At 39.4% G+C, this 15,759-nt stretch overlaps 1 protein-coding gene across 2 annotated transcripts; it reads left to right on the top strand.

The window, feature by feature from the left end:
• The first annotated feature begins 2,614 nt into the window (after nucleotides 1-2,614).
• Nucleotides 2,615-13,418, top strand: hnrnpub (heterogeneous nuclear ribonucleoprotein Ub). 2 transcript variants are annotated; one of them, XM_053488876.1, is made up of 14 exons: nucleotides 2,615-3,271; nucleotides 4,358-4,469; nucleotides 5,578-5,651; nucleotides 5,760-5,899; nucleotides 5,982-6,081; nucleotides 6,802-6,914; nucleotides 7,050-7,313; nucleotides 7,400-7,519; nucleotides 7,603-7,731; nucleotides 7,841-8,009; nucleotides 9,941-10,204; nucleotides 10,965-11,242; nucleotides 11,340-11,450; nucleotides 11,628-13,418. In XM_053488876.1, exons 1-14 carry the CDS (start codon nucleotides 2,770-2,772, stop codon nucleotides 11,676-11,678), a joined length of 2,427 nt encoding a protein of 808 aa, XP_053344851.1. In that variant the 5' UTR covers nucleotides 2,615-2,769; the 3' UTR covers nucleotides 11,679-13,418. The 2 variants fall into 2 exon arrangements, with proteins under 2 accessions (XP_053344851.1, XP_053344850.1); XM_053488875.1 differs by having other exon boundaries at nucleotides 4,355-4,469.
• The last annotated feature ends 2,341 nt before the right edge of the window (nucleotides 13,419-15,759 follow it).

The raw sequence follows: 15,759 nt of genomic DNA, 5'->3' as shown, positions 1-15,759 counted from the left end.
TGTTTAGGACATGCTTTTAAACATCACAGTTGGTTAATCCTTTTTGAAGTATGACATATGTCTGTCTACCACACAAAAGCATGAGTCAAATTAAATGATATTTTATGTGGTCTATACACCCTGATGACGCAAAGTCGGACTTCGATTCGTTTAAACTGCGGTTCAAAAGTATCGACACAGTACAGTGAGTCCTTGTGCCCTTCACTACGACCATAAACACATAGGAATAGCGCCCCCAAACGACATGTAGATATGGGAAGTGTTATTATCCATTGAGGACCAGTTTGTGGTCAAACACCTGTTGTAAACTAATTTGATTTCCTTGTTAATAAACTGTTTCTGTTTTAGAAATTGAAATCTCCACAAACCTCCCGTAAGACAAATACAATATAATAATATATTTATTTAGTATTTGTTAAATAGTACATTATTGACTTTGTTAATTAATATTTAAGCATCCCAACATTTAAAGTGCATGTGAAGTTTTTATTTAAAATGTAGAAAAACAACATTAAGTCCGCATTTTATAATATTTTTATAAAAGGTGGCACGGTGATGTAGTGGTTAGCACTGTTGCTATCCAAGGTTCGATTCCCATCTTCGTGTGCATAGAGTTTGCATGTTCTTCCCATGCTTGGTGAGCTTCCTCCGGATAGTCCGGTTTTCTCCCACAATCCAAAGACCTGCAGATTAGGCTAAATGTGTAGTGTGTGTGCCCTGCGACGGATTGGCACCCTGTCCAGGGTGTACCCTGCCTCGCGCCCCCAGGAGTGATATATATCACTCCACACGCATATATATATATGTGTGTGTGTGTGTATACAGTAAATGATTCAAGTTAACCGAATCAAATTACAATTACAGCCCATGCTGAAAGAAACTGGTTCTATCTAGTTAAGTTTTCAACTGTATTTTTTGTCCTTCCTGTACATCACAAACAAAAAACATCACAAATTTCAGATATAAAAAAAGTTTGACATTTAAATAAAGGGATCGATAAACCGAACACCCATAAGACTAAATTTCTCACTTTTGGGAAGATTGTCAGCTTTATGGAAGGCTTCTCTCAGCAAAATGGTTTAGATGGCCTTATAACACTTTCCAGGTTAGATCATGGCTGATGTTCTGATGTTCTTCTTGGCATAATGCAGAACATATGTGTTCTCCAGAACATCAAGCTGCCAAAGGTTTTTCTTGATGAACAACTATTTTGTGCATTTTATTAATAACACCTGGCTACTAATTTCTTAATTATTGTTAATAATGAATTTATTTTTCCCACCTGGTTTCTGGTATTTGATTCATTAATTCATTCATCTGCTGTACCGCTTATCCTGTACAGAGTCATGGAGGGCCTGAAACCTATCCCAGTTTGGGGAGGCGGGGTGAAAACTGGACAGGGTGTCAATTTATTGCAGGGCACAAAACTAAGGGCTATTTGGAAATACCAACTGACCTACCCTGCAAGTCTTTGGGCTGAGAAGGAAACCAGAGTAACCAGAGGAAATCAACCAAGCACGGTGCAAGGCAACGATGCTAACCACTAAGCCACTGTGCTACCTGTTTGTTTTTATTTTGCCCATTTTTTCACCTAGTGACTATATAACTGTCTGGTTTGGCTCAGCTACAAAAGCAGACATCAGAAGACAACAAAGTACTCCTAAGAGAATTATTGACACTCCCCTGCCCACGCTGCAAGAACTGTATATATCCAGAGTGAAGAAAAGGGCTTGGAAGATCACTTTGGACCCCCTCACACTCAAGCCACCTTTTCTTTGAACTTTTGGCTTCGGGTCGATGCTACAGAGCACCGAACACCAGGAGAGTCAGGCACAAGAACTGTTTTTTCCCCCATGCAATTTACATTATGAACAGCTAAACATTTTTCTCACTGTCAATAAATATATGTGCAATATTGTGTACAATACCACTGTGCAATATACTGTGCAATACCACAGATATTTATATAACTGATTTGAAAGTATTTTACACCCTACTCCATTTGATGTTAACATTTTCCATTTGTTGTAAACCTTTTGTGTTTGTTGTGCTGTTTTGTCTTGTCATATGTTTTGTTCTGGAAGCTCTGTCAATAAAACAAATTCCTCGTACATGCAAGCGTACTTGACAACTTTTTCTAAATCTGATATATTTACACCGCTCAGCCAGAACACTATGACCAGCCATTACAATCTGGTTCTTCTCAAAGTAGCTAAACTTTAGATATATCATTATAATGGTGGCTGGAGGTTGGTGGGATATATTAGGCAGAAAGTTTGCCCCTGCGACACTGAATAAAGGCTTACTGTGTTATAGAGGATGAGTAAGGAAGTAAGAAAAAAAATGAATTAATTAAAAAGAAAGAAATATTTAAAGGCAAATAAACAGCAACTATAAAAGCAAATATAAAATTAGCATTTGACATGTATTTTATTTGTTTTATAATTTAAATAGCTTTTTAACGTTTTTTTTAATCTCTGCCAAAATCCATGTTTGCAAAGAATTACTTTACTTTATTTGTGCGCGTGCGCGAGGAGCAGCCGGTATTCAGGCCGTCGAGGCGGGAGATGATGTCACAATGGGCGTGTTTAACAATCAGGCCCCGCCCAGCGCTCCCGAAGCCTGAGCGGATTTTACGAGCATCGGCGCGGTCGCGGCTCGGCGCTGTGAGACTCTGAAGCAGGCGGCTTATTGTTATCCTGAGGCGCGACAGAATCGGTTTACATTCGAACCAGAACGATAATTTCAACTTCTAAACCAACGGCAAAAATGAGTACCATCAATGTGAAGAAGCTGAAAGTGAACGAGCTCAAGGACGAGCTAAAAAAGCGTCAGCTTTCGGATAAAGGCTTGAAGGCCGAGCTGATGGACCGGCTACAGGCCGCGCTCGACGCCGAGGCCCAAGCCGGAGACGCCGCGCTCGAAGCAGAGGATGAGGAAGAGGAAAATGGCGCCGAGGGAGATGGTGCTGAGCTCGAACAAGAATTAATGGGAGAAGAGTTGGAGGAGGAGGATGAAGAGCCCGCAGGAGAGAACATGGAGGCCGAGGAGGAAAATGGAGGCGGCGGAGGCGACGCGCCGGAGAGTACACAGGGCAACCGTGAGGAGGACATTGGGCAGGACGACGAAATGGCCGACGAGGAGGAGGAGGAAGATGGAGACGCCGGGATTGAAATAGACAAAGCTTTTGAGGAGGAAGAGGAAGAAGACGACGAGGCCGCGGAAAAAATCGACGGAGAGGATGGTGAGAGAGAGCCACAGCCGACTGAGGGTGAGTGAGAGCCGAAGCTTTTATTAAAGCTGCTGACGAACAGCACGCGACTGCTAGCGTTAGCATTGTGACACGATTGAGTTAGCCTCCTTTCGCTCGGTGTGGGGGGAAGTATTAGCTTAGCGATTAAAATGCGGCTTCTCGAGGACTGGTTTAATTTTAATTATTTTTGGTGTCGTGCTATTTTATCTGGCCTTTACTGTGCGGACTGGGCCTGGAGTCCTGTCGCACTCTTTTATCCCGTTAGCCAACCAAATAGCTGTAAGGTTAACCTGGAGACGTTTTTTTTTTTTGCTAGGCTAGTGATTAGCCGTGCCTTTGGGACACCGGGGTAGAGACAGCTAACGTAATGGCTTCCGTCGGATTCGTGTTGTTCAAGCAAATACGATTTTAGTGATAGATAATTTGAAAGACTTTTAGACACTTTATTTTATATTATACGGCGGTGTTGCTGCTGGTGAACAATTTGTTTCTTAGCATCGTTTTGTCCTTTTGTTATTTATAGCCAGTTTACCTGCTTTCATTAGAGATATTCCGGTATCTGGTGCGGGGATGTAGCCTTTTCTGATGTTAGCTCTTTCTATACATTTATAATCTGGGTATGTTCATGAACCCGGTTAATTAGCGAGCTAACCGTTTCCTCTGTTTGAGCTGGAACAATGATCAGCATGTAAGTAACTGATAAAATAAAAACCTTTTCCAGGGGTAACTATTCACACACATATGTTTTATATTCTATCTTTATTGTGTGTGGGAAGGGGGCATACATGATTAAATGTTAGTCTAAAGATATTCCTCATTGTTGATTTTTACTTGAAATGTAACTTTAATGTTAAGCATCTCATCTGGTTTATTTCCACCAGAATGGGCTTGTACACACCTTGTGCAATATTTCTAGAGCATGAAAAATACTTTTCTCCCTTTTTATTTATTTTATTTCTTAAACTCCTCAGAGGTGGTCACTTGAATACCTGAGTAAACGTGTGAGAAGGAGGCCTCTGAGAGCTCCTGGATGTGTGGACCACCCTTAACCTGGGTCCAACACGCCTGAGCATTTCATCACTGTTTGTTTTATTTTCAAAGGAGATGCGGACAAAGACATCAGTGCTGATCAGAAGAATAAGAAGGGTGTTAAGAGACGCCGAGAGGAACATGGAAGGGGCTACTTTGAATTTATTGAAGAAAGCAAATACAGCCGGTAAGGATGGGAGTAATGGCCTTCATTATCTCTGAAGTGCCACATTTAATATGTATTGGCTTTAAAAGCCAATGCCCTACCTATAATATATATACAAATCACCCTCTTTAATAAAGTATAAATTATGAGGGTTATTCTTATGAAAAACAAAAACCTTACCTTGCAGTGCTTTTGTATAAAGTTTTTTGAAAGACTGCAGAATCTGTATTTATTTGGATTTAAGTTTTAAAACCATGTCATTGTTCCTCATACTGTTTGGCAGGGATATTGTTGTACGCACTTATGGGTCGTGAAAGCACCCCTTTGGCTCAAAGGGGTGAGGGGCGTTATGTTCAGATTTTAGCGTGTCATATAGCCGAACGCATGCCTTTTGGCGATCGAGGTGTTGGTAATCAACCACATGTATTAGATAACGAGCAGGATGGGGTCGTTGTGGCAATGTTCCAGCGTTCATTTTTCGTGGCTTGCATGCATTGCACATTTAGCTGTTCTCTGACTTGATGTTCTTTTGCAGGAAGTTTTTCCCCCAGCTGTTTGTTTCTCAGGACGTCAGTCTTTTATTATATTCCTTGTCTTTGTTACTTGGTATTGGTTTCGTTTTTACTTGTGTGTGAGTGGATGAGGTAAGGCAGTGGTATGTTTTTCTGTTCTTGCTGTTAAACAGGTAAGTATGATTTGATTTATATGGCATGTTAGAACTGAACAACTCTTCTTCCATTGCAATGTTTATTTTTTAATTAGTTAGGTTCAAAGTATCAGAGTCCAGTCCTGTAAGTATTTGGCTCATCGTGACCCATGTGAGATGCAGCCTATGGATCTGAATATGTTGGTTAATAATTTAAACACGTTGAAATTCATGTCTACTCTGATCAGTAATTATAGCCATCTTCTATTTTATTGTTAATTTATGTAACACAGTTTATGTAACACAATTGAAGTAGGTTAATTTTAATGTCTTTTCCATGCAAAAAGATGTTGTCATACCATAAAGATGTCAGATGTAAATCTTAAATCTCAGTGCTGGAGTAGAGATGGTTCTTGTTGTGTCTGTATACTCTGCCTAGCGCATTACCTTTTGGGTTTAATGGCTCTGCCTCGTCTGTTTCAGGGCCAAATCTCCCCTGCCACCTCTGGAGGAAGAGGATGAAGAGTTTGATGATACTCTGGTGTGTCTGGACCCATGTGAGTTATGCTTCTTTGTGAAGGATTTGTACTTCAGTTTATTGTGGTGATGTGTATCTGATTCCCATGTGTGCACATTGGTGACCCTCTCCTATCTTGTTTGCGTAGACAACTGCGACCTGCACTTCAAAGTGTCAAGAGATCGCTATAGCGCCACATCACTCACAATGGAGAGCTTTGCCTACCTTTGGGCTGGTGGCCGAGCTTCTTACGGTGTGAACAAAGGCAAAGCATGCTTTGAGATGAAGGTCAGAATAACGTCCTTTCATACGCTGCTGCTTGTGGTGTAAACACTGCATCTGAATGACCTTGTTATTGTTAAACCTGCAGATTATTGAGAAGATCCCTGTGAAGCATGTGAAGAGTAAGAACATGGATGTCCATGATGTGCAGATTGGCTGGTCCCTGGCTAACGGGAGTTTGTTGCTAGGTATGTACACAATATGATGCTATAGACAGATGTGTGTAACGCGCCATGACATTGTCTTTACTGTACTGGAGTAAGCTGTATAAAGTGAAGTAAAGTATATATGCTTACACACACTGCTGTAGCTGCATTTACTAGCTTTTTCTTCGATTATAAAAAAAAAATCAGGACTATAAGCAATTTTAGTAATTTTAACAGTTTATTATAAAAATAAAATAATATATTCTACAGATACCTGCTAAATCTAATTAAATTTCCCCAGTTTATGTTTTGTGAGTGAGGATGATTATAGGACGAAATGGAGTGAAAAGAAAACGTATCACGTGGGGTACTAATATAAGCAATATAAATTTAAAATAATATAAATTTGATAGATGACCTAACTCAATAGCAGTGGCTATTACTATTATTAGTCCCCCTAAGCCTATTTTAGGTTTGAGTGCCATAAAAGGAAATGTTCCCTTTTAATCTTAAAACAACTGATTTGTTACAGTTAATGTGCACATAGCCAGGAACTTACATGGTGTTTGTCAATAAGTGAGTTGATAAATATTGGCGAACATCTTATGAGAATTTATTTGCTCAAATTAATAAAACTGAATGCAAAATGGTACATTAATAGTTCAGTATCACAATTTAAATATCACAGTTTCATTTTAAATGATGCAGCCTTAGCGTGCAATCTTTATGTGGCTGGTAAACCATGTCTTTGATTTTCACTAGGTGAGGAGGAGCATTCTTATTCTTTCGCAGTCAAGGGGAAGAAGACGACAAATTGCCTGACTGAAGACTACGGCGAGTCTTTTGACGAAAACGACGTGGTTGGCTGCTTTATTGTAAGACTCGTACCCTGTTTTTTAAACTTTGATTTATTTCAGTAAAATACTAGCACACAAACATCCTATTGTCTTGTTGTTGTTGTTTTTTTTTTTTTTCCTTACTTTTTTTTTTTTTTCTTGCCCCCACGCCAGAATTTTGACGGAGATGAAGTTGAGATTTCATATTCTAAGAATGGGAAAGATCTTGGTGTGGCCTTTAGAGCCAGTAAGGAGGCTCTGGCAGGGCGTGCTTTGTTCCCCCACGTTCTCTGCCACAACTGTGCTGTAGAATTTAACTTTGGACAGAAGGAAACACCGTATTTCCCTCAGTCGGAGGGCTTCACCTTTCTTCAGCAAATCTCAGTGGATGAGCGAGTACGTGGACCCAAGGGACCCGAGACCAAAAAAGATTGCGAGGTAATTTCAATCAACCCTTGAATTAACTCTGCATAGTTATAAATTTATCACTGACGTTATGCACCTCTAAATTTTTCCACTTCTAGGTCATAGTCATGGTTGGCCTTCCTGGATCAGGAAAGACTACATGGGTGACAAAGCATGTCGAGGAGAACCCTGGAAAATACACTATTCTGGGAACTAACACCATTGTGGAAAAGATGATGGTAAGCATTTGTTTCCAAGTGCTCTTCCATGATTTATTGAATAGTTTTGTTTTATCCAGGTGAACATCTCTATCTATTGACAGATTAACAGTTTGAAACGACAGAACAAAGACACAGCAAAGCTCACTGCCATCTCCCAGAGTGCACCTCTTTTCCTCGGCAAGTTCATTGAGATTGCTGCTCGCAAAAAGAGGAACTACATTTTGGACCAGGTAGCAGCTTATTGGTGATATGTTTTTGTGGGAACAGGAGGCTTAAGTTATTTTTATTATTTTTTTTATCAATGTAAAGAGTTGCTTAACATGCATTTCTCTGTTCAAGACCAACGTTTCTGCTGCTGCCCAGAGACGGAAGATGTGCCTGTTTGCTGGCTTCCAGCGCAGGGCTGTTGTGGTCTTGCCCACAGATGAGGCTTACAAAGAGAGGACTCAAAAGAAAGCTGAAACCGACGGCAAGGATGTCCCTGAGCATGCTGTGCTGAAGATGAAGGGTAAGCACACGTTAGATGTACATCATTTAAATACAGAAGTCTTCTGGGTGCTTTTTAAAAGATGTTCCAGGAGTTTATTATTTTAAGGTTTCAATTAATATTAAATTAAATATTGTTTTAAAATGTAATCCTCCTTAATTAACTTGATAGTAAAGAACCATAGCTTTGTCTAATCTTGTATTCAAGCATTCTCTTAAAAATTATCAATTTCCAGCATTAAAGTCTTAAGAAAATGTGTTTAGAGGTGTGCTACTGATTGATAAAAACCTTTTAAACATGGAGTTTGCTCCGCTTGAGAATATGCTTCTGATCCGTGCCTCGCAAAAAAAGTGCTTCCAGGGGATCTATGATCAAGACCAAGGTGGGGTCAACCCGTTGTTTATTCCAAGGGTTCACACAAATTTTTTCCACTGCCATTTTGAAAGTTAAGTGTGTCTAATAAAGAAGAAAAAAATCTGACAAATTATTTTAGGCACATTTGTCAATGCACTTGACTTAAAGTTCAGATCACATTTTATAATGAATCAATGCAAGAAGGAAAAAAAATCAAGATTTGCAAACTTTCTTGCTGCTGTATATAGGGGATACAAATGTAATTCATAATTATTGAAAAATATTATATAGTATAAATAAAAATGTATATTAATAATTAATTAAAATGACAGGCATCCTATGCCAGTCTTTGTTAGATTTCTACACAAGCACAACTCCATTCTGCTTAATAATTGGTGATCACTTCAACCCAATCATTTCATAGGAAAAAGTAAAAAAAAAAAAAAAGGCAAATTAACTCTTCTCTTGCAATGTGACCAGTCGGATGTTTAAAAAGGTCTTTCAAATATGATTGGAAATTTAAAAATAACCATTAAATATGCTAAAAACAGTGAAAATGAAAAGGGTTTAAGTGAAGAAAAAAGCTCAATCCTAGCTTGACTGGCACAATGATTCAGTGTGCATCAAGTTGTTTCTATCCATGCTATATTAATATTTAAAAGGTGGCAGTTCAGAAAAACAAGATCAAGCAACAGTCTGAAAAAGGCCAAAAATGGGCCAGTAATGAGTGAAATGACTGGCAAACTTATTCAAATGCCAATCAAGAAGTAGCAAACTAGGGTGAAGTGCATGGCAGAAACAGACTTCTACAAGCAGGGTTAAAGTCATATAAAACCAGAAAAACTCAATCAGTGAAATGTGAAGAAGAGCCAGGCTAAAGTTTGTAAAAGACCATAGGAATTGGATTAATTAGACTGGAGTAATCTTTTCTGATGAGTCCAATTTTCAGCTTTGCTTGACACCCGGTAGTGTGATGGTTGAACAGAGACCTGGAGAGTCCTACGCCTCAGTGTCTTATTCCACCAAATACAGGAATTTTAGAATAAGAAACCAGAAGTTTAATTTCAATCTAATACTTTGGCGCTTAGTTTGAAAAGTCTAGATCCACACCCTGTTTACAATTCATCAATGAGCTGGAGAATGGTGCTGCTAGACTAGCCATTAGCATTAGAGAATCTTGCCTCTCCAGACACACCAATACTCAGAGTAACTCTAATACACACTTAGGCCGCTGTCTTGTCGTTTTGAGATCAGAGAAACTGTTTCTCGGAGGTGCACGTGGAGTATAGTGAGTTATTTAACATTGACACAGTGGTGCAGCTACTATAAGGTTACTATTTTTTTTTTTTTATAAATCCCACATGAATAATCATAATAAAAAATAATTAGGATTTTGGGGAATAAAGTTTCGTATTCCATGCGCTGGCAATATTGGAGTTGAAAGTAACCACTATATCGACGCATTCCATTTTTGCTGTAATATTCCTAATAACAGATATTCTAAAATGTTGACTTGTGATGGACAATGTCCTTTATTTTGGATTTTCAAATGTTAATGTAAAAGGCTGAAACTGGGTTTTATGCCCCGTCCTCTACAGGGATATACACATTGCCAGAAGTGGGTGACTGCTTCTCAGAGGTCACCTATGTGGAGCTGCAGAAGGAGGAAGCTGCCAAGCTCTTGGAGCAATACAAAGAGGAGAGCAAGAGTGCGCTGCCTCCAGAGAAGAAGGCCAACCAAGGCACCCCCAAGAAAGGTGGTGCTCGCAGCCGAGGGGGCAAAGGCCAGTTCAACAGGGGTGGTGGCCCAGGTCCACGAGGAGGCAGAGGATCTTTTCAGAACCGTGGAAACTTCAGAGGGAGTAAGGATATCACCTTTAACTTTTAAGCAGATATTTTTTCTTGACCTATGATTGTTATCCATGTTTTAAATATGTGCCTATGACGCTGAATGTTTCATGCACTTAATACAATATAGTGGTACTCTTGTGATTTATCATGGTCATGCCTGGCATTATTCAGGACATCGACTGACTGTGTACACAGAATTGTGTTTATCTGCCATATTTGCATTCAAATAAGCGACAAACAAAAACCACCATCTGTTTATGAACCATTGCATGATGTTTTTATCAAAACAGCTTTAGGGATGCTCACTGACGAGTGAAACAATTGTTGAGTCTTTCATCACATCAATGAGCGTGTAGTTGTAGAATTCAATTTCCCCTTGGTTAAAGCGTGTTTACTGCAGTTTGATGCTACAATACTAAATGTGTGGCAAAATGTTCTAAAAGCACCTTATACACCAGAGGGTTAAAATTAACCTGAGAGACACTGACATAATATAAAAATGTCAAAAATGCTTTTCAAACATGGGGATCTAGTTACGGTATTCATGAGGTTGAGCTAATTAATGTCCACCAGAGCAGAACCAAATGTCCATATGATACATTTCCTATCTGGAATCAATCTAATCCAGGGTCCAGGAGATTGTCTTCATTTAGATTTTACACTATTGTAGGGGTTTTGGTTGGGCTAATCCAATCCAGGTCCAGCTCCATCCCAGTACTTGTCCTACAGCCAGCACAGGACACTGATCTATGTTGAACTGTGTTCTGCTAGTTCCTGGTCCCCGTGGAGGCTTTGGTCAGCCGCACAGAGTTGCTTTGCCACCTCCTGCCTTCAGAGGCGGCTACCCAAGCCGTGGCAGCTATGGCCGGGGCCCAGGAGGACCACCCAACAGGAGCTTGGTACCTAGAGGACCTCCTGCCAGGGGTGGCATGGGTAGCATGGGAAACAGAGGTGGATCCATGAACCGTGGCAAGCCAATGCACAGAGGCAACATGAACCGTGGTGGTGGTGGGCACGGTGGTGGACCCAGCAGGGGAAATTTCAACCAGGTAAGTCTTGCCAACAGGCAGATATTTCTTCTTTTGGTTATATTCTTTTGTGTCATATCAGTACATTTACTTGATTGTGTTTGTTATTTATTATCAGAAATTCCGTGGACGCGGAGGAAACCAGCAGAACCGTGGTGGGTTTGGTAACAGGAATGGAAACTTTGGCATGAATAAAGCCCAGGCCTTCAATCAGAGCTGGCAGCAGGGAGTAAGTATTTATGAGCATGCCTTTTGTAAGGAAGTCTGCTAATTGGTGACGAACTGTTCATCATTACAACATGAACCAGTAGAATAACTCCAAATCTGCCATGTGTTAATTACATGCTGATGTTTTGATCACTTTCTTGTCATTCTGATTAAATGGACCCTTTTTTTAACTCCTTAGTTCTGGAACCAGAAGCCATGGAGTCAGCAGTACCACCCAGGATATTACTAAGCAGGCTTTTGTATTAAAGACTGGTGGCTTGTGGAGAACTCCCTCTTGTGACCACAGAGCCCCAACGTTCTATTTTATTGTCTTTTAAAAAAACAAAGGAAAGAAAGAAAACGTGTTTTAAGATAAATATACACGTGGACATGCATTCCACATTCCAGCATCAGGTCCCCTATAGATCTGAGGGGTTCCCTTTTCCATACCTGTTTATCTTCCCCCTACCCCACCCCCACACACCCTCTTCTTATTTTAGACTTGTTTTGATATTTCCTCGTATACAAAAACCACCCTGTTCTGTTTTTTTGCATGGGATGCTTTTGAATTTCAGAGTTGTGGATTTTATTGTCATTTTTACTAAATGTAAATTATTATTTTGCGAGTTCGTTTTTGTAAAAGCATCATGGCGTTTGAAAATCAGATCTTCCAGATCTGATGGTCGCGTTTTAGAGGCAGTTCAAGGCAGGTGTAGTAATTAAGCAGCAAAACGCCTATTCATCAATCTTCAGGAAGTTTTTCTGTAATACCCCAACATGTTGCTTTTCCTGTCATTTTGTTTTTCAGTCAAATCTGTACTAGTTATAGGTTTACAATAAATGGGTTATTTGCTTTTGTACAACTTGGGTTGTTTTAAGTTTTCATTTACCTTTAAAACCTAGCTCATTGGATGTAGCTAGTAAAGAAGTTTTACATTTCTTTCCAGCCCTGCTCGGCTCTGGAAAAATGGAGCATAAAAAAAAAATTAGCATATTCATAAACTTGGTTTTGTCTGACCCAGAACTAAAATGTATCTTGTATAGAGACACTAATCCTACTTGCATTCAGGGACATTGTTTTCCATCACAGACTTCAAAATGATGGGGTCTGTTTTTGCACCCTGTAATGGTGCATTTTATTGTCAGCACTACCTATTTAGTAATATGTTACACAGAAATGTAAGTTCCCTGTTGTGCTATAGTTATATAAAACACATAAGGTAGTTATACCTGCTTTATATAAACCTCAAGCATGTAATTTCTCTCGCTCTCACACACACACACACACACCTGGAAGTTCTACTTTTTAAATGTTTAGGTGCGGATTCATGACATCATTCTATTTTATTCAGAGTGTACAGGAAGGATGATTTTACTAGAAGTTAAATGTGTATGAGCTGAGGCATATTCCAGTTCTCTGAATTGTTATGCAGAATTGGCCTGATTGAATATTGTCTTTTGCTGCTGGTTTCAGAAATTCATCAAAAAACTAAATTTAGTACCAATATGTACTTGGTGTTACTTAGGATCTCTCTTCTTTTTATATGTAAATATTTGTCTTGGCTTGGTGCAATTCTAGGTATGAGGTGGTAAATGTCCACTGATATCTTGGCAGCTATTTTATTAACTGTAAGTAGAAAACTTGCGCCATACACAAGTTCATGTGTTTACCTGTAGAGCATACTGACTGATACACTGGTGTTTTGTTGCCCCTTAAAGTAGGTAGTTTCCTTATCAAATATAAATACTGTATTAATAAACTTCTTAGAAGCATAAGAGATGAGAACCTGCAAGATTATACTGAATGTTTAAGTGCTGGAGTTACACAAGTGGATTTAGAGTATTGTGGCTTGATGGGTTAAAAGTGTCCTTTAATTTACTTCTCAAGTTTTGTATTGTGCTATATTTATCTTACAAGGTTAACCTGTTCTAGTTTGATATTGAAAAAGGTGTCCATGGCATTTAAGACTAATAAACTCATGAAGTGGTTTCTGCTGTTTTTTTTTTGCTTGTATGCTTTCTTCCAAATGTGATGTTAGCTTGGAAAATAAGGAATAATGGTAGATGATTAAACGTGTGTGGCAGGGAACTCTATCACACATTATGTATTGCACTTGGTTGGTGATGGAGTTTATAAAGATCTTGTCCTTTACAGTATTTTTGGTTGTATGTATTTATCAGTGTAACTGTTTTGGGTTGGGTTTTTTTGTTGTTGTTTTGTAAGGTATACAATCAGTCATAACATGACCACTGAAGTGAATCAGATTGATCACCAGCTATACCCCACCAAACTGCTCATGGGCACCCAAGGCCAGCCCATCCAGTCTAATCGGAGACTAAATGAAGTGCAGATTGGCAAAGAAAAATGGAATGCTGGCAGCATCAGAGCGCACTGTCACGTATGGGGCCCAGCAGCCAAAGAGTTCAGGGTTGATCCAGTCTACAAATTTCCCAGAGCCCAATCTATGGAATGTTCTGGATAAAAAGTCTGATCCACAAAAGCCCCACCCAATGACCCACAGCACCCTAAGGATCTACCACCTCAGAGGTCTTGTAAAGTCATGCCTGAAGGGGTCAGAGCTGCCCTCGGGACACAAGAAACCCACATGATATTGGTTTTAACGGTTTGGGTTTTAATGTTACGGCTGTGCGGTGTACATTTGCAAAGTTTAATCAACAAATGTAGAGACAAAATAAGTTGAAGTGACTGCTACATATAAATGTATTGGTCTAAGTTGTTCTGTTGGCCTGTGCACTTCTTGGCATGTGACCTCGGTAGTTGGGTGTGGTGCATCAAGCGATAATGCTTCCAAGAGCTCCTGGTGGCAAGTGAAGGTTCTGGCATTGAGCCACTAATGTCCATCATTCTTGTGCTGGGACTGCAAGAAACAGAGTATAAAAAAAGCATTATATTATACTTTTCCAATTAATCTGCTGAATAATCTATATAAATAAAAGATTTCATCTGTAAATTAGTCAGAACTCACTTTTTCAATGATTTCTTTTATTGGAGGACTCAAAACTAGTCTCAGAGAAAGCCACATTTTGTCACGGCATCACACAATACTGGCTGGACAGAATTTACTGGTAATTCAGTATTAGCCTGAAGTTAAATCAAGACCATAAATGAAATAAAAATGTTGAGTAGAAGTTATGTGTACTTTACTGCAGTTATGTGCCAGATTATGAACTGAAAGTTTTAACAATGTACTGTGCACGTGTCAAACTATGGGTACATATTAATGACTGCTGGCCAGAATTTAATAAAACTCTTGCAGTACTTGGATATCTGCGTGAAGTCCAACCTGCCCCATAAGTGAAATCAAAATGTTGAGTAAAAGCAATGTTATGATCAGTTATGTGGCAGATTTAATAAGCTACTAATAAGATACTTGCAGAATGTAAACAAACACCTGCACCAATGCGTATTAATTAGAAAATCTAAACTGAATGTTTTTATTTCGTGTTTTACTTTATTTAAATTTTTGATTTTAGCACTGAAGTGGTATAAGTGATTTTAATGCACTGGAGTAGTTTTTAGCCAAAACTTAATCTTTATTTACTTTTTCGATTTCTCATCTGTGGTTCACTCTCTGATTACCAAACAGCGAGTGGATTTGGCTGAGGCCCAAAGAAGTAGAACCTAGTGTAAATAAGACGTAAGATACTCAACCTTACAGAATGTTATTTGTATTATGTTAGGCAGAGAGTTCTGCAGTACAAAAAGACAGACAGACATGTAAGAGGGCTTTAACCTGAAAAAAGTATCACTGATTAATAAGCTGATCAGACTCTTTTCCCATCAACGACAGATACGTACACTAGTGGGAAATAAATCTAGGCACATGCAATCTAGATGTTTCTTGTTTGCTGACCACACCCATGAATATGATGTCACATGATTTAAGTTATAGCACTTCTATCAGTTCCATGACAAGGGCTTAGTAACAAACAGGTAAATTAAACTGGCCCAAAATACATCCACTGTATAGTCAAAATGATGTGGATCGGTAAATATGTGATTGTTGAGCTTCACATTCCAGATGTATCCCCTTTTTGCTGGTATTAATGTGCTCCAGTCTTCTGGGAAGGCTTTACTCTAGATTTAGGAGCGTGGCTGTGTGGATTTATGTTTTTCCGCTACAAGAGCATTATTGAGCTCGGGTGTTGAGGAGGCTCCAGCTCCACTAACTCATTCACTCATTGTCTATACCGCTTTATCCTGTATACAAGGTCATGGTGGGGGGGGCTGGGGCCTATCTCAGGAGATTTAGGGCATGAGACAGGGTGCCAATCCATCGGATGGCGCACACACTCATTCACACACCACA

This window comes from Clarias gariepinus, chromosome 27, assembly GCF_024256425.1.
Source record: "Clarias gariepinus isolate MV-2021 ecotype Netherlands chromosome 27, CGAR_prim_01v2, whole genome shotgun sequence".
Taxonomy (NCBI): Eukaryota; Metazoa; Chordata; class Actinopteri; order Siluriformes; family Clariidae; genus Clarias; species Clarias gariepinus.
Note: the sequence above shows the minus strand (reverse complement) of the source record. Positions and strands in the feature narration are given on the sequence as shown.